The following is a 20,127-nucleotide window of genomic DNA, read 5'->3' on the forward strand; positions in this document are numbered from 1 at the left end:
AAACCTTGGACCAAGCTTTCATTTGGTTTCGAAGCAAACCTATGATTTAGCTACGAGACTGTGGACTTGAAATATTTAAGGGATTCAAACTTTTCCGGGATGGTGACGAAAAGAGAGAGGTTGTAAGTGAAGGTGGCGGCGGTGGTATTGTAGGAGAAGCTGACCACGGTGGCGTTTCTCACAGAGAAGTTGTTTTTTTCATTGATTAAGCTGTCTTCATAGTTTGAATGGACTACAAAAAGGAAAAGGGTACCAAACATAATGATCAAGCTTCCCCACGAAAGCATTAATACCATATCTTCATGGATTAAAGATGCCATGATGAAAGGAGAAGAAGAGAGTGAAAGGTTTGAGAAAACGAGAAGATTGAGGCTTTTGATTTACCAAGTGGTAGATTAAGGTTTAAAAATGTGTTGTCGGCATGAGACTTAATTAAATATTGTAAATTAAGGAAAAGAGATGAAAGAAAATAATAATAAAAAAAAAACTTAATCAATGGTACTGATTTTTATTTTTGTTGAATATAATAAAAATTCTATATGTGAATAATTTTTTTATTGAATATATAGTTTTTTATTTATAATAAAAGAAATATGTATTAAATCTAAAATATAAATGAAAGATAAATATGAAATAAAGATGATATGTTTAACTTTGTTTTAAATTATTATAATAAAATTATGTGTCAAACTTATTGCTAATATAATAAGTAAAAAGATATATTTTTTTTCACAAGTGACCATTTGTTAATATAATTCATGAAAAATTTTAAATTTAAAATCTATTTAAATATTTTTAAAAGTTTAATAATATTCATAGCAATAATAATATAAAATTTAATTTATTATATTTAAATATATTCAATTATATTAGAACATTAAATTAAATTAAAATATAAATTAAATTTAATAATAATATAGTTTAATTTAATATTTTTTATTTAATATATATTTTAATAATTATTAAAATATTATTTCTATTACTATAATAGTCATATTAAAATATAAAAATGAAAATAAAAATAATTAAAATAAGGTTAAACCCATTTAGAGGTTCCTATTTTCGTGGGGTTGTCCGAGTTACATCCCGGAGAAAAGCAAATTTTCACAACAGTCCAAGAACCCCAAATTAAACCCTACGAAGAACCCTAAGCGTAAATTTCATTTACCCCTCTTCTCCATATCACGCCACTCAAACCTTCATCTGACAACCATGGCAACCAATCAAACCAAAATCGCGTCACCCAAGAAACCATCAACATCAGTCCAATTCACTGAAGCCATGGCAGAATGCAAGCAGCCGCCGCAGAAGAAAGAAAGCATTTTACCAATATGAAACCCTAATTTATGAAACCCTTGCACAGGTCGCTTCAGATTTTCTCTGCCATGGACTTCAGTCTTTGTTTGTTGGTAACTGCACAGACCTTGATGATATAGGATTGATTGAAATTGCCAGAGGGTGTTTCAGGCTAGTTAGCGTCGTCACGAGACCACGCCGTGAGAGCTCCAACACCTTCGTTTCTCCTCCTCGAGCAATTGCACTTGACTCAAATTAGTGTTACAAATTAAATGCAATAACTAGGGAATGACTCTTAGGTCATCTCTCAAGAATCAATTTTCGTTTTGTCATAGGATCAAACACGTAGTACGGAGGGGGGGGGATTTTTGAATAGTTTCACGAATTGAATCAACAGCAGAAATGACTTAGATTAAACAACAATTAAAAAGGGTTGGTCACTAATTCAATTGTAATGCTTCTTATCCTTGATTAACAACAAATTACACGCTTCTCTCACTCCAAATCCAAGACGAATTAACTAACTTAACGAAGAGTAAAATAGTTTTTATAAAAACGAATTAAGCAAACGTTATACACCTATTTAATGACTTATATTCCATACAGATTAAGTAACTCTGGGGTCTTCTAAACGGGAAACTCCATCTTTTTCTCTTTCTTTAAATACTTAGTTATGTTTACAATAAGTAAACCTTTTGTGAGAAAAAAAATCGAATTTCATTTGCAGACTCTATCAAGACCTCTCCAAATAATGTTGTCTTAAATTTTGTTTTTTAATTTAAAAATTAATAAATATTTAATTTAATTTAACACTTTAAAATAATATAATATAATTTAACATATATTAATATTTTAAAATATATTTTATTGAATTAAAGTAAGTAAAAACATTTTAAATAAAAAAAAATATTGATATATATATATATATATATATATATATATATTAACGTTTCGAAATATGTTACATATATAATCCTGCTAAAGAGGGTGCATAGTAAATTTATTAAGAAAAATAAAAAATTAAAAAAGAAACTATTAAGGTTAATTATAGAATTTTTGAAAAAAATGGAGGTGTAGAGAAATTAGAAATGTAGGAAGAAACCTCCTTACATATTTTCTATAATGTAAGAGTTAAATTAATAAGGACAACAATACAGCTTGTGTCACACCCCATTAATTCTCTTCTTTAGTGGGAAACAGGTGTTACGCCCTTTCAGTTCCCCATTTTAGTGGGAGACAAAAGGACAATTGTATTTAATTCTCCACCCTTCGGAAACCGTGTGACAGCAGAGAGAATGAGAGCTTCTAGATAGTGGAAGACATGTGGCAGACTGAACGTCCATTTTGGAGGCATATTTAAAGTTGATTTTTAAAAACTGGTGCCACTTTCTGCATGCAAACTCTTCGTCTTCAACCTCCAGAAATTTCAATTTCTCCTCCTTTTCTCTAGAAACCGCCACCTTCTCTCTAAAATTCTGACCACCTCCTTTCCTCTGATCACTTTATTCCTTTCAGAATAGTTCTTCCCGGTGTCAAGCTCTCTCACTTGCACCAATCAGATTTTCAGTTGGACAACTTTGAATTTTGGGAGCATTAGGTGTAGTTGCTTAAAGACTTAGAAGAAATAGCTGGAGTTAGAGGTAAGGGAAGCTTATGAATTTAATTATGAAGATTTTTGTATGCATGATGGATTGAGTATATGATTAATGTGGTATGATTTGAATTAAATATGGAAGTATGGTATGTTGTTTGATTTAATGCATGTCTGATTTTGGTATAAAATTGTCCATGTGTATATTTAACTTAATGAAATTCTGATGTTGTAACCAAGGGTCATTAGGACCGTTCGGTTTCCCCTAAAACGACCGATCTAAGTTGAATTCCCTCCTTCGGAAGTCAGTTGATGACCGATCGGTCTTATAAGAACTTATGTGTGTGTGTGTGTGTGTGTGTGTGTGTGTGTGTGTATATATATATATATATATATATATATATATATATATATATATATATATATATATATATATATATATATATATTCCCTTACTAAATTGCCTAGTCTAGTCATTCCAAATAAATTATAGAATTTTGACTCATAGTTGTTATATCAGTATTAACTGCTTAGCACGTTCGGTCATATACTGAGCGTTCGGTTGTATATTGATAATGTTTATTGAAAGCACTCGGTCATAGATCTAGTGCTCAGTCTTAAGAGTGCTCGGTCATAAACTAGCAATTTGGGTTCTGAAGTTATCGGTCTTATATTAATATTATCTCCTTGGAAGAGTGTTCGGTCTTATACTGACATTTGATTTCCCAAAGAGTGTTCTTTCTTATACTGACATTCAATTTCCCAAAGAGTGTTCAGTCTTGTACTGACACTCACTTTATTGAAGAGAACTCTTGTTTATATATATAAAAAAGCATTCAGCTAGAGTTGAAATTTGTATTCGGTTTTCCTTACAAAGTTAATTATGTTGTTGACCGTTCGTTAATTCTCATGAGTTATCTATATTTCTTGATCTTCAATTAGTACTCGGTTTACTTCTTTGCTTGATCCTTTGGTCATCTGCTAGGACTCCTTCTGTATTCGGTCTTCTTATCAATATCTGATCGTTTGGTCATTTTTCTTAAAGTACCTCTTATATACATAGAAAAGAATGATTTTGGATGAGAATGGGTACAAGTTTACATGTTGGATGTTATGGAATGAAAAGAATGAGATTATTATGATTTTCTAAGAGTATTCCAAGGAGGAATATCTCCTGGTTTGGAATTGGATTGGTAAAGTATGACCGTGGTCAGACTCAGGCTTCGTTATGTGATTACGCCTGCTCATGTAGAGAAGGGTAACTCAGGATATTTCTATACCGAGGTGGTTCCACTGGACTAACCTCGGGTGGCGGTCTGTTGAGTGTATCCCAGCCAGGTCCACCCGGGTGCAAAGAGCGACGAGCTACATGGTTCATACAGTCCGAACAGTGTCGAAAGTGGTCGGTCATGTTGACATTACCGTTCGGTTTTTAATGGATATACTTGAATTATGATTGCATGATTTAAATATTGATATATGTGATACAATTGTATGATTTTAAATGTATGTTGAAAATGATTAATTAAATTTACATAAGCTTATCCTTATTTCCCGTCTTGTCCATGTGCCTTCGGTCTTAACCGATCAGTTGTTCTCTTCACTACGATGATCATCCATTTGGGTGTGAGCAGAGGGCGACTTTGAAGATTCTGTGGAAGAAGCCTTGCAGGCCGTGCAGCTAGAGGATAGTGTGGAACCATATGATCAGTAGAACGTAGTTAATCTTACTTTCGTACAACCGTTCGGTATTTGTATAGTTGTTTCTTTTGTAAACCGATTGGTATCATCCCTTTTGTAATACCGTTCGGTCATAGACAAAAAACCTTGACCGATCAGTATATTTGCGAATATTGTAATCAGACTTATATTTTCTTATACAATTTTTAATTCTATATAGTATTTCATATTCCTCATCCATCTATATACTTATTTCTCACTGTTCTCTACTATTGTTATGTTAATTCCTAAAATAAATTATAACTTTTGTTATAGATTTATTAGGATGTTACATCTTGCTCTTATTATATAAAAATAAACCAAGATTTTCAATCTTATAATACTAAATAGACACCGAAATCTTTTAAAGATGAAAACAATATGAAATATTCCATTCATTTTATCTTCTTCGAAAGTTTTCTATACTTCAAATATTTTTAAATAAAATAAACTATGAAAAAAAATACAATACATAATATCATTTAATAATTCGAATTAATAATCACTATTTAAAAATATAAAGGATACTAAGGCCTTAAAGGATTGATGTAAATTTAATTCACTAATTTATCAATTAAGACGTGGAAGGACTTGGTACTTCAAAGCTTAATAAAGTATTTCATAAATGATATAATAATTTTGTTGTAAAAAATTATCAAAAATTGTATTTTATAATTACTAAATATTTAAAACTATTAATCATTTTTATTATTAAGCAAATATTTTAATTACTCAATATTTAAAAAACAAGTTGGAGTGTGATAACCTCTTATAGTTAGAATATGTCAGTTTCTTCATGCATTTTCCAAATTTACTTCTTCTATCTCCATAAATATTTTACTCATTTTACGTTTTTCGAATTATATAATCCTAAAAATAACTTTTAAATTCTGAAAATCACAAAATTTAAATGTAATTTAACTTCCAAATTACATAATCTGAAAATCATGTTTACCTTTCAGATTATGCAGATTAAAAGATCAGGAAGTCTTTCTAAGAAAACAAGAATTACTTTTGTAAAAATCCCGAAAGTGATAAATGGGAAAAAAAAATTATGAGGGTGCAAAAAGAAAGTTATGGAGATGCAAGAAGAAAGTGGATCTTCATCTGCTCCATTCAAGAACAGACCTGGATCAATATACACTTATCAGACCGAAAATCTCAATCTAACTCAATGCTTCACATTCTCTCGTGGGGTCCAATGAAGCATGCATAGAAATCATTATCCTGGAGCAAAGCAAGCATGATCCAGACAGACATGAGTCAAGTAATTATGGAGTTGCATTAGATGACTAATATTATGATATAGTGCCTATAATAATATAATCCAAAACAAAAAATGAAGCTTTAGTTTCTAATATGAAGGTCTTGCCCAACATCCTTGAGCTAGAAGGAAGCTGTTGAAATATTATTTTATGAAATCACTTTGAACACAGAAATTCATGGTGAAAATGTTCTTTGGCAACTTTGATTACACCGTGACAAATCAACACCACAGTGGAGGGGGGAAAAACAAATACAAAAGGAAAGGACTCAACACTACAGTACTTATCAGCCTGTAAGAGCAGAGTTGAGAGCGCTGTGGACGTCCACCCCAATTTGAGCCTCAGCTTTCTCCAAGTCAGTTGAGGCTGAGTTGAGCTTCTGAGTGAAATCTTGAAGGCCCTTCTGAACAAGATCTGCATCAATCCGATCTACCGGCACGGCCTCAACAGCTACTATGTCAGCAACAGAGTTCGCGTGGATGAATGCAAAGCCACTGCTGACAAAATACTTTGTCACATCGTTCCCTTCATGAACAGAGAGGACACCAGGTTTCAACTCAGCAATTGTTGCTACATGTCCTGGCAGAACACCCATCTGCCCAGTTGTTGCTGGTACAATCACCATGTCAACCTGTTGCACACAAATTATGTCACTTTTCAAGGAACATCATCAGTTAAGGAATTTTCTCTTACTAATATCCAAAACTTGGATTGGATCAAACCAGTGAATGTAATACATGGCAGAACAAGAAGAAAAAAAAAACAGATAACCATGGGTTAAAAGAAATTCAGCTTGTAATAGATGATAAGTTAAAAGAAATTCAGCTTCTGCCATGGGTTAAAATCAACTTATCACCTCAGGTTTAGGAGAAAGTGTCCACAAAATTGATTTGCTTCATCTTCATGATGAGAATTACAACAAGGATAAGAAATTGAGAATGGCATATGAATTAACCTATAGTCTGATCTGAAACGAGCAAACAAGCCCTTGGTGGACGAGATTGGAAAATTACAGCTAACACCAAAAATTCTGATTTCTCTGTTTATTTGATCCTTTTTCTTTCCGGACAGTCAATATGCCATTGTAGGCCCACTTTTCATGTCTACTAAATGCAATCACATATAGAACAAACTAATAACATTGTCTCATGCAGCTATATTCCACTGCATTTAACAACTTACATCAATTTAATTAGAAGAGTCACACCCAGTTTAATCTGACAACTTAAAATTTACTTTTGAGACTACTGGGGTGCTTTGAAATGTAGCCTGCTTAGAATTTATTCCTTGCAATAAAGACCCGAGGAAGTAATTTATAATATAATAAAATTATTAGACATCAGTATCTCATTCAATTAGAAGCCTCATTATGTTCCATGAAATCAATTGTTTGGTTTTCTCTCTATTGGTTCTTGTAGCACATTAATGTATAGAGATCGATTACCCAAAGTCAATCAATGGTAGGGATGGCCAAATCCAATCACCAAGTTTTCCTGCATTTTACCATTTTACACCTGGCTCATCATGTCAAAAGCCAAAAGTGCCAAGACACAAATCTTGTTTTCTTTAGTTATGCAATAGGTTATCAGCAAACATACATAACTATTTTGGGAAAGTATTTCCCCATCAATTTAGTTGTTTAATTGAAAAATAAGTCACTTATAATATAAGATACATGAGAGATATCAACAGAAACTTAGTAAAAAAAAAAAAACCCTAAAAGATGAATTGTTTTTATGAATCCGAAAATTTGTAATTTATAACTATTTTCAGATTTTTCCCCTATCAGCTACATTTCTTTTTTCCTCGCACTAAAGCTGATTTACTTGTTGCGTCTAAGTAAAATTAATATTTTAAAATCATTTATAGCAAAGTTAAAAAAAAAATTCTGATCACAATCGATTACATAAGGATCTATTATCGAAACACAATATGTAATTTTCACATTTGTCCCAAACACACCCTAAATAAACAAAATAGCTTGTCATTTTCCATTTCCATCAAACAACGCAACGACAAACCTCGTTAACCCTAGACCTAAATCCCCAGATCAGCATGTGCGAAACGCAGGAATACACAAACCAAAACAGAAGATTCGAGAGATTCAAAGAATACGGTCCTAATGTGCTACAAGAACCAATAGAGATAAAAAAAAAAACGTGACCTCTTTTGCAGACAATTGGGAAGCGTAGGGGAGGACGAAGTTGACTGTGAGTTTGGAAGGGAGGGTCGAGGGAATCGGCGGCCGCTCCTTCAAGAACGAGAGCGGCGTCTTCGGAGGATCCAGATTCGGGCTCACTTTCTTCCACGCCTCCACGAAGCTCGAGTCCGCCGAGGGCGTTGCCGGTACGTCGGTGGAGAAGCGTCGGCGGGAGGCTCCGGAGAGGAGGGCGGAGGTTGCGCGGCGGAGCATCGCGATATTAGAGTCGGATCGCTCGGTCTCGCTAGGTCGGAGAGAGAGAGAGAGAGTGACGGAGAGTGTAGAGAGAGAAAGAGAGTGAGAAGGGTGAAATTTGAAGAGAGAAATGGGTTAACCTTCGTTTGGACTTTGGAGCAAGTATTGCGCTTGGCAGTTTCGAGTTTCCTGTGACATTGGGCTTAAACACAGCCCAAAGGATTTTGCTTCCTGCACTCCTTGATATACTAAGCACCCCATTATTACTAACTTCACCCCATAATACTAAAACAAGAATAAAATATAATTCACTACTACACTAATCGCGATAAAAAATAGACATAAATTTATGTATCGAAAAGTATTAGGAGACATTTTGAAAAGTAAGAAAAAATTGAAAGAGTGTAAAAAAATACGAAACCTAAACAAATATTTAATATTATTTTTTCATTAAAAATATATTTAATAATTCCATATTTTAATGAAAAGAAAGAACACTATAATCATTTAATTTGAAGATTGTGAATTTGAAGTAAAGTTATGTTTATAGTTTCCACAATGTAATAAGAACACATCATAACCCATCCCACTACTAAATTCCATTTATCAGTTTCATTCATCTCAAACTTACTACTTTAAAGAAGACATAATTTTTTTCATTCTGTATCTGTATAGCCATTTCATATTTCTAGGGAGTTGATAACTCCATATCAATGCACATTTCCTCAGCTTCATCAAAGGGTAACCTATTCTCCAATTCCATTGCTCCTCCACAATCAGAAAACAGTGTTCCCTTCACCTGACCCTGAGCATTGCATGTTGCAACTTCCTCATCTGCAACATCATCATCATCACATGGAATATCATCAAATATGCTCAAAACATCCCCATGTTTATGTAATCCAGAATAGTCCTGGTAACAGTCATGATTCTCCTCCATAAGATAATTCTTCACATGCACATCATATTCCTCCTTCATGTGGCCATGTTCTTGAGCAATTTTCCTGTGCAAACTGGTCCAATCAGGGTGACTCCAAAGGTAGAGAGGTGGTGGCTTCAAGTTCCAGTCTTCCAATTGCTTGTCTCGTACATCAACAGAACCAGGAAGATAAAATGACTGGAAGAATGAACATAATGCAGAAGATGAGCTAATTTATATGTCCCTTGTTTTGGTTATATACAGTATACCATAAAGGACCGGCTCAAGGCCCCAAGCTGGTAAGAAAAAAAGCCTCAATTTGTTTTTAATACTAATTGCTTTAGGCCTAAAAAAGAAACTCGAAAAATAAAATTTAAATAAAATTATGATAAAAATGCTTCATTTCTTGAGTTGTCCCTGATTACACAGTGTTGGGGTTGAAATATCTGAACTTTTGCTAACTCACCTTTCCTGTAAACATCTCATCACTCTCCCAAATTAAATCATATCCACCTTTCCTTTTGTCAAGTCTGGAAACATAGTAGATAGATGAGTTTTGTTCTTATTGCATGAAAGAAAAAGGGTATGAAATGAAACAAACACTGACCTTTTAGTTACTTTTGGTACAATTAGAATAAGAAGTTTTGGATTGAAAGTCAATGCCTTGTTAATAAATTTGTTAGCAAGACAACCCTTCACCCCAAAAGGAGGATTCAGCCCTATGATCTGGTAAAATATCAACAGGTGAAAGGAAAATATAGTAATGAAGATATTAAACATGGAAGTATTCATGAATTATGAAGTAGAAGTTTTTTAGATTCTTACAAGTTTAGAACCGTGGGGTAATTCTTCTGCATTGACACTCATCCAATCTCTCTTTTCAAAGTTGAAATCATTCTACAAGCAGCAGGACTTCATTAGCAATAAAAGGCATTTGCAACAGGGAAAAGGAAGAAACAAATCTTTATTACATTGCAGTTTTAAATTTGAAGCAGGAGGAAAATAAAAACTGAAGAAAAAGCTATGCCATGCATGCCTTCATTTGATCCACATAAAGACTTACCTTGGGTTGGAATAAATCATAGTTCTTGAATGAACATGACTTCCCCATCTGTTCAAGCTTTGATTTCATTAGACAACTGAAGTCATTAGAACCACAACAGAAGTCCAAAACCTGGCAAGGATTACACATAAGCATGGATTGAGAAAGTTAGTCAACACAAAGGCTAAATCCAGTAGAAACTGTCAGCAGTTATCATTCATTCATGAATTTCTCATCTCTGAAATTTTATCTGCTTGAGAAGTTCCATGAAAATTGAATGCTAGAAAATTTTGATTCCCATAATTTGTTCCAAAAACATAGGAAGTTACATGGCCTGATATATTCACATTACCCACCAGAAAGGATCCAATTAATTTATATATGCTTCAGACAGCATCATGATCAGCAACATAGCATCAGTAATAGTATGCAACAACGTATATGCAAATCTCAGCAAAAGTTTCTCTCGATGGACTAAAGCCTGACTATTGAATGTGCTTGTCAAGGCTATTTATTCCTGTCAAATGGTTAATTTCATGAAATATTGTCTATCATCAATTCATGTATTGTAAAATACTCATTGCCAGAAAACTGTCACCTCCCTGTTTTTCTTCAAATGTTTGCAAATCCTCATACTTGCAGTAGGACACATCAAATGCTCACAATACAAAAAGGAAGAACCTAGTATTTCTGAATTTCCACTAAATAGAGCATTCATCTAAGGAGAAAGAGCAGAAGAAGATACATAAATGTGCAATAAATCACCTGTACTAATCTTATTGCCACATTCCCAATAAAGTGAACACGCTAGATAATAAAGGATTTGCAAGTAAACACACTGGAATAACTAAAAATCCAAAGCCCCCGTATAAATTGACAGAGAATAACGGGTTGTGGACTCCGATATCAACACATTCAAAAAGGTATTCCAAGATTGTGACATATACTTTAATTAATTAATATCGATAACACACTAACAAAACAAAAATGAGTATAATGTATGTTAGGGCCATTGTGTTTAAAGTTAGTTTTTCTTTTTGTTTTTTAAAAACTGATGTTAGGGATCACTATGTACTACATCTCAAAACACACCAATCATTAGCTTGTTAGTTGGAATATTTGGTCGGTTAAAGTAGTAGACGTGGAAAATTAACTTGTTGAAAATAACCTTAAATATCTGTTGTTTGAAAATGGATACTTTAGTTTTTAGGAATTTATTAACTGTCTTAAATATATAGAATGCTTGTTTAGATACAGAACTTATTCTTATCATTTAGACTTTAGTATTTGATTTTTATTTATTTTTTTGGTTGCATTTTAGATCAATACAGAGCACAAGAATAAAATTTTATGTGATCATATCCTCTTCAGTTAAAATTAATTTTTCTGTAAAATGAGGAAAATAAACATGGCTTTTACATTGTACAGTGTAGCATAGAAGACAATCTGTCTTGTACCAATAGGGAAGGGAAGAAGGAAAAATTAATTGTGAAGGTAGATCCTAGGGAGAGTTTCCTTTCTTCATTCTACCATTAAGAAATAAAATCTTTATTTTTTCTCTTATTTTCTATTCAAGGTTCCAGTCAAGGTATGTATAACCAAAATATAAAAAGCATGAAGGACAATTGCTTAACCACATACCGTGTCTCCATTCTGAACGTACCAATGAAGCCTATTAACAACCTGCACTAGAGAGTGTTCTTACATCAGCTTTACTAAGTAGACCATTGAAAAGTAAAACAAAGGAAAGTTTAACATTTAAGTTGTTCGTAGCATTTTAATTCACAAAATCATTACTTACAATTACTTATCCCTGACACTAAAAAAGCCTAGTTCAGAATTTAGGCACATAATTTAGTGATTTGTTATTTAGATACAATGAAGTTCTCATAGTTGTTTTCAAAAAGATGAGCAATAACATTCTTATACTTTAGAAAGTGAAATTTAAATCAAACTTAATTTCACAAAACTGATTTATAAGGTGAGATTTGTTAGAAAAATAACACTCAATTCTACTTTTCTGAATATACCTGTGTGTGTTTTCATTCCACGTAAACCTTACAATTTAAAGAACAAACAATTGGCCTTTCATCTCCATGTCATAATGTCTCCAATTATTACAAAACACAGCAATATAATGACCATAAATGTAAAAACATAACATGCTAACTTACTGACTCTTGCTCTCCTACTACATTAAATACTATCACTCACAATAACTCCTAAATTTAAGTTTATTCCAACAAGATCTTATACTCCAACATTATACAATAACTACATGGTAGTATTGGCTAATCTGTAACCCTTATCGGTTAGTGTAAATGTGGAAAACCAACAAAAAAAGTTCAGACACAAGACAAGAAATGGGATGAAATGTGCACACGCACAAGGGCACACACACTAATATAATAGTTGATGAGCAATTTCCTTCATAACTAAAGGAAAAGAACCAAACAGATGCCATAAATGTTCTCCTTTTTGACAACTTATACTTCAAAAGAATCTAATAATGTATTTACCTCCTTCAGTTTGTCTATTTTAGTGAAATGGCGACCAAAGGAAGTATATCGCATGCCGTGAAGAAAAGGTGCAAGATAGACCTTGATCTGCTTCTGCAAGTGAATTAATACTCAGAAAATCGACTCAATATATATCATGTTTCCTTCAAATAACAGTCATTCAGATATACGTATGTTTTTCCACGATAGCAAAAGTTTTTATAAAACACAACACAAACCAATACAAGTATAAGCAAACTCTGTATTGCATTGCCAGCACACAGTGTTTGCATCAGTGGCAAATGCAGAGCAAATGACACTAATATTGTTGAAATATTAGGGAAAGGGCTAAGACACATGAATGTTTTAATATAACATCTTGAACAACAATGTTGAAAAGGTATTTCAACCTGCCAAATGAAAAGCTGATGGAGCACCACTGGGTCACAAATAGTTTTTGCTTCTTCAATACTACATCCTTCTTCTAACCTCTGCAAAGCTGTTTGAACAGCCTGCAAGAAATCCAGAGATCCTTTAACTAGAGCACTAATAATTAATTAATAGGCTACTTGATTTTAACATGCTCAGATTCTATTTAACATCAATACTGAATGCTACATTCAAGAGGGAAAAATAAGATAAACCTTAATTGACCCTTCTACTTTCCCTTGAGTAAGGTTTTTATGAAATTCAGTTTCGGTTAAACCTGATGTTGAACAGAAGGCTTGATGGCTCTTAATGAATTCTTGCTCATTAAATGTAGACATGGATTCTTTCACTAAAGACAATACACTGCATAGACAGTGATGAATAAATGTAAACACCTGAACTTAAATATCAACCTTTTTTCTTCAATTAATCCAAGAAAAAACACAAACATATGACAATGCACATAAAGTACCTGTTTTCCATTTCAGCATTATCAAAGTCAAGAGATGTTCGGATTTTGTTTGCCAGAGGCTTCTCAAAGCCAGTTTTGTCAGTTCTTGCACAGACCAAATTTTTCTGCAGAGATTTAGCTTCACATAATCTTGAATTACACGACAAGTTAGCACCCTTTAAAGGTAGCTTTTTTGAAGGACTTGGAGAGGAATGATTTGACACAGGCATATTTTTGACCTTCAAATATTTTCTATACCAATCAAACTTGACTGATGCACTAGAGAAAAGTGTATCTTTCTTGCAACATATTTTTTCCACATCTTTGGCAACATCCCCTTCTCGAAAGCTAACACTCTGCTTTGCCACCCAGTTTGGAGGAAGATCTTCAGAACTTTTACCCAAATTTATAGTATCCTTTCCTTTGTCAAATAATTTGTAATTTAATACCTTCCTTTTGACTTTTATATCAGGAAATACCAGATGGTCTCTTGCAGGAGTCCCAAGTTTGCTATCCATCTCATGGTCCCTAAGCAAGAATTGGTTGAGAACAAGTTTTAGGCCTCATATTACTACATTGGGAATAATATGACTAACTGACAGGTGAGAAATATGAACCGTAAAGGTCTGTGCAACCCTATCTAAATTTCCCTGGTTACTTTTTATCTTCCTGCTTTTTATTTCTGAAATCAATCTCAACACAGAGCTACTTGTGCTAGGCTAGAAACGAGGTTGGTTTTTCCTAATTTCTACTTCTAATTCCAAGTTCCTATCATATAGAATAAGGATACATCTATAATCAAAACACTGTTTTTAATATCCAATCATTTATATAGTTACAACTTACGTGCAATATATCAAAATTCGATGATCAAGTAAACCATCCCAAGCCCTCTGCTCAATGCCCTTATCATAATCAAGTGTGAAAGAAATTTCCCTGAAGAAAGAAATAGAAACAATGAGACGTATAGATGTAGGCATGAGCATGCACAAAGAAGGAATAATATAGCATATAGCACGTTTTAATTTCAACAAATAAAACATAAACATAGTAATACTGTTGACATGAATACCTCTAACCATAAATAATTAATGAAAAGGAAAAGTGAAAAAACAAAAAACCCACTTGGGTAAACATTTTCTGTGGTAAGCTTTAGGACAGCGTCTACATATTGCTAACTGCAAATGATGAACATTTTTAACTTCACCCTTTTTGCATAAAGAGCATGTATGAAGAGGACAGACAAATGCTTTGCCAAAGGCAACTTTCTTTCTCATTTCATCTTGTTCGGTGTCAATGCCAGGGCAGAGAAGCCTTGCTACACAGTCAGGATGGTAGTAGAGACCGCAATTTGCAGTAACACAAGGAAATACCTAAGAAGAAACAAACAAAGATAGTTTTCGTGCACTTTACAAATTTTATAAGCCAAAAAGCAGGTAAATTTATTTCAGCATTTAAAACAAAATTGCACTCCAAACTACAAAAGAAAAAAATATCCTTAAGGAATATGAACAAATTGTTGGTTGTAAAAAGACTGAAGAAGGTGATACACTAAGATAACACTTGAACCAAAACAAAGCATGAATGTACAAAACACAGCACCAAAACATAGAAAAACAATGTAACATAGTAACAAAGGAAGAACAATGTTTACATTGTTCAACCATTGTAGTCTACGTCTAGGAGAGAACGTAGCTTCACTATGAAACAACAATACACACTAACATATAACAGGTAACCCCTTGGTTCTTGCCCCTTCTACATCAAAGAAAAACCCAGCAAACACCAAGTTTCACACACACTCTATTTCACTATTGATTCTCTTTCTTTCTCTTCTCTCACTCTCTTCTACAAACACAGTGTTCACACACCTTTCTTCTCTCTCAATACAAGTATTTCAACCCTGCACTCTCCTCTATAATGGATAACCCCTATATACAGTTCTCTTTAGACTTTAAAGATTAAGAACTCTCAAAAGACATGATCCACATCAGACTAATATAAGACAAAATGTTTCCTCTAGATTTAGCTATCAGATGGTCCTCATTAGATAAGGTTGTGATTTGACCAAGCCGTCAGATAATCTCTAAGCCTGAACACCAGACAATCCTTAATAAGATTAAGCATTTTAATAATGATTATTAATTCAAGGAGCTCATCACTCCATATGAGCAAGTGGAAAACTAATCACTCAACCACAGAGGAATATGAAGAGAATATACATCCCACTGTTCCAATATGATAGGCTTGAAAACCAATGAAACAAATGTTCTAAAACTTTCAATATCATACTTTATTACTACTGTACAAAATAAAGATGAATAGCTTCCGGACACTAACTAATCAGAAAAAGAAAACCTACAGAAAGAAAAACTGATGACATGCATCACTGGATGTTATTCAAATGAAATGTTACCTGAGGTAGAGAAAGACAGGATCCAATGTATACAAAAGCTAAAATGCATCGGAATTATACCTCAGCTTTAGATGATACATCAGATGAACCCAATTTGCCACATGCGAAGCACTGATGCTGCTTATATTTACAATTTTGACAGTAAAAGTTTGGAAAGGCCTGCAAAGTTATGATTTGGTTCTATCAAGCAACAGTTGAAGTTTTATTGAAAAATAATGCTGACATGAGTTAAGGAGTTTATTATGAAATGGGGAGACCGGTGGGAAATGAAATGTGAGCAAAAGGTATGAAAAAGAAAGATATTCATCATCACAATGTTTGGATTGAATATGCTAATAAAAAAATACTCATTCTCATTAGTTTGGTAATTATTTTCGGAGAATAATTTATTTATACTCAGTTCTGTCAAAAATTGGAGAGCAATAGAATTGTCTCCTCTTTATTCTCCTTCCCTCCTATTTTTTTCATTACTCTTTTGCTAAGATACACCAATACTTCAATTTGTATCACGTATCCATATCCTGACACATATATGTATCCGATACTTTAAGATACTTTAGCAATACTTATCAATAAAGTATCTAATACATAAACCAAAAATACTTTTATGATGATAATAATTTATAAATTTTTATGTTGAAACGTCTAATACATTTGATTTGGGTTTACACAATTGTAATCATATATATTTATATGTTAAGAATTTTTGTACATTTTTCAATATGCATATATCATATACAGTATCCTATTATTTTCAAAATAAGTGTATTGGCGTATCAAACATATGTTGTATCCGATACATGTATCGTATCTGTGCATCATAGCTCTTTTGTTTCCCTTACTGTTGTTCAAACATAGTAACAGCAGATGGAAAACACTATATACTTACCTTAACTTGAGCAGTGGTGTATCCAAGAGATTCACAAAATGCATCTATACCAGCCTCTTTAGTTGCATGGAAGGATCTCAAACAACTTCCTTCACAACTGATCATTAAAACAGAAAAAATATAATATGTAAGCAAAAGTTCAAAAAGGTGTAATTAATAAGTCTATTTATGGTTATATGACAAAGACATACGGAAGTATTTCACCACCATTATCACATATTGAACAAACAGTATCATATCCAATATTTTGCTCTCCAACGAGATTCAGTTCATAAGATTGTACATTCTCCTCATCCTGAGTCCACAATAAATTTTGGTTGCATTATAGGATGAACATCCTGCTAATTAAACAACTTAACATGGAAAAGGAAAGAACTGCAAAGATCAAATACAGATAAAAAGTAAACAAGGTCAAATTTTACATTGTACTCATGGAAGTCTTCATTTGAACATCCCTTTTCCATTAAATCAAGCAGGTACTGCCCATTAAAATAAATAAACATTTGTGATAAATATCATTTAAAAAGGAATTTTAAGATATATTGTGCAAGCTAAACATCGAATAATGTATTCGTATTGAACGTGGACACAGCTCAAAAAGTAGTATAAGATGTAATTCAACACAGTACTTTAGAAGATAAATGAATTAGATGGTAAATCATTCATATTCATGTGAATCCAAGCTTATAAACAAACCTGGGATTGCACAAAATCAAAGGAGTTAACTTGGCAGCACTGGAACCAAAACAACCTTCTATTATGCCTTTCAAATAAATGGTAATCACTTCACACAAAGGCTAATGAAAACCCAAAACAATACAGTGCTACTAAACTATAAGTCTGTCATTCTATGGGAAGAATTTTAAATTTTTGTAGGTATCATCAAAATTGTTGTGAATCTATTAGATGTTTTTAAACTGCAGCTATCTGGTGCAGACATTGCTACCAGCAATGAAAAATATCGTACCAATTACATTTTCAGACAATAAAACATAAAATCTCAATTATGTGGGACAAATATAATGACTAAAAAATTTAGAAATACAGAGGGATGCATATCAGTTGCTTCTATCAACTGCATAGTTTATACAGACATCTAGTGCATGCATATGGAATAGATGTATTCCTTATAATGTATTCTAATTTTATAAAAACAATGCAGGACTTCGTACCTTTGATTTTGTTAAATCTTTGTCCCTTTTAACAGCTTCTCTCATCAAACTCACATGATTTAGAACATCATTTTCAGATGGTATGATATCAAATGCGCTTCAAAACATTCATAGCATTAATGAATTGAATGGAATGTGGCAGATCACAAATGTACAAAGGACAAAAGAAAATTCACACCTAAAGGCCTTCTTCATTTTGTCCCAAATAGATATTTGAGATTCCTCTGGATTCCGTCTCAGAAAATGTAAAAAATATACAGTGACCAAGATTGTCCTAATTATACTTTCAAAACACTTCCTTGGTCTTTGGAGTGTTATCCAATTTCTGTCCTTTGAAAGCACTGAAATCTCAGGCTGCTCATAGGTAAGTTCAAATTTCCATCCTGTGATCTGTTTGTAAATTTTCTGCAGGCTGTCACCGGTTGTGCCACGCAAAAATACTTTTTCTCCCAAGTCACATTCAATCTCACTAATGCTAAATAACAATGTCAAACTACAAAGTGACACAAAATCCTCCTTTTCATTTTCAAACCAATAACTAGTAACAACTGGGATAATTTCACCCTCTTCATCCGATGATGCCATTAGATGTCCAAAGCTATGTTAAAAAAAGTATATATAAGTTTTACCAGTCCATCACTTTATAAGGGCATAACCTAGATTGACATACTTAAAATATGACATAGAGACAGTAAACTAAGAACACATATAAAATAACACATCATTCAGAATAAAACATTAAATTTATAGCTTTTAAATGTGTAAACACAATTCATCTGTATGAACAAGTCATTATAAAATTGTATGATTGTATTTGACATGATTTTAAAAAGCTGGAATGCAGGATAGAAGAGAATCAGACAAAAAGAAAAATTAAACTTATAACTCCACTTGTATATTGTCCTGCATCATTGTGACATGTCCCTGGTAAAACCTTTTCAGTGTCTCATTGTCTCCACCTATGTTCATTGTTTCCTTTTTCTTCCATCAGCAATCAAGGGTTTTCTGTCTTAAGACAATACAGATTACACACAGCCTTACTTTTAATCATATACTTATTATTATTACCAACAACTAAACATGTCAAACTCTCCGACTGAAAATCATCAATGTGCAGTACCACTTTAGTTATGAAGTCAATATGTGGACCTAAACCAACATCAAAATAAAGGTAAGAAAACAATGCACAAAGGAGTACAAAATGAAACCAGAGAATGTTTCATTCCTTCTTCTTATTTCCATATCCAAACAATCCTCTCTTTTTTTTTTAAATCAAGGTATTCCTACAAACCAAAAGACTAAAACAAAAATACTCACAATCCACAAAATCATCAAAATAAACCCAACCACCCAAATAACACCTTTTACTTTCCACATTCTTGTCCTCAAGCATCCCCACGTGGATTTGCACAAACAGCTTCTATTCTTTCACACACACCGAAAAATCTCACAGTATTACCCTACCCTACCCACTATTCCTTTCATTCATGCTTTGGAGTTCAGACAAACCACAATTTGAAAAAGAAAAAAAAATAAAATAAAATAAAATAATATATATATATATATATATATATATATATATATGTGTGTGTGTGCGCGCGCGCGCGTGTGAACTTACAGCTTTTAGAGCACAGGAAATGGTAGAAATGTTAAGTAAGACTACAGTCTTTCTCTGCAAGACAGACAAGAAAGAATAAGAGAAAATGGTTATATTTTTCCTTTGTTTGAGCAAACAGAAAACTGTATTTGTAACGTTTCAATTTTCCTTTTATTTTATTTAGGCATTTATTTTGTAGTAGAATTTTCATTTTTGTTATGTGCAAGAATAGTAGCATGGTAAATCCATGTTCCCAACTCACACAGGTTTCATGTTACGCAAGAGTTTTGGAAGATCATGGTGGTTGGAAAATGGAAAAAAAAAAAAAAATATATATATATATATATATATATATATATATAATTTTAACTTATTTCATATGGGCTCAAATTTATCCTAAAGAGTCTCACATATTTATTGTAAAAATAATGAGAATATTTTAACTTAG

General features: G+C 32.8%; 2 protein-coding genes across 4 annotated transcripts; both read right to left on the minus strand.

The window, feature by feature from the left end:
- Positions 1-5,877: 5,877 nt before the first annotated feature.
- Positions 5,878-8,403, minus strand: LOC106772892 (ATP synthase subunit delta', mitochondrial). The gene is made up of 2 exons (XM_014659513.2): positions 8,036-8,403; positions 5,878-6,502 (listed from the first exon to the last, which is right to left on the minus strand). The coding sequence occupies exons 1-2, from the start codon at positions 8,282-8,284 to the stop codon at positions 6,158-6,160; spliced, it is 594 nt and encodes a 197-aa protein (XP_014514999.1). The 5' UTR covers positions 8,285-8,403; the 3' UTR covers positions 5,878-6,157.
- Positions 8,404-8,772: 369 nt separating this feature from the next.
- On the minus strand, positions 8,773-19,798 carry LOC106773266 (protein ENHANCED DOWNY MILDEW 2). 3 transcript variants are annotated; one of them, XM_022786428.1, is made up of 20 exons: positions 19,444-19,570; positions 18,261-18,680; positions 18,083-18,179; positions 17,333-17,389; positions 17,102-17,205; positions 16,911-17,007; positions 16,082-16,180; positions 14,731-14,978; positions 14,452-14,541; positions 14,055-14,133; positions 13,627-13,961; positions 13,370-13,517; positions 13,136-13,237; positions 12,747-12,839; positions 11,869-11,910; positions 10,249-10,359; positions 10,011-10,082; positions 9,793-9,911; positions 9,652-9,715; positions 8,773-9,383 (listed from the first exon to the last, which is right to left on the minus strand). In XM_022786428.1, the coding sequence occupies exons 1-20, from the start codon at positions 19,473-19,475 to the stop codon at positions 8,955-8,957; spliced, it is 2,838 nt and encodes a 945-aa protein (XP_022642149.1). In that variant the 5' UTR covers positions 19,476-19,570; the 3' UTR covers positions 8,773-8,954. The 3 variants fall into 3 exon arrangements, with proteins under 3 accessions (XP_022642149.1, XP_022642148.1, XP_022642147.1); XM_022786427.1 differs by lacking the exon at positions 19,444-19,570 and adding an exon at positions 19,701-19,798 and having other exon boundaries at positions 13,627-14,133; XM_022786426.1 differs by having other exon boundaries at positions 13,627-14,133.
- Positions 19,799-20,127: the final 329 nt, after the last annotated feature.

The sequence above is a fragment of the Vigna radiata genome, chromosome 9 (genome assembly GCF_000741045.1).
Source record: "Vigna radiata var. radiata cultivar VC1973A chromosome 9, Vradiata_ver6, whole genome shotgun sequence".
In the NCBI taxonomy this organism is placed as follows: Eukaryota; Viridiplantae; Streptophyta; class Magnoliopsida; order Fabales; family Fabaceae; genus Vigna; species Vigna radiata.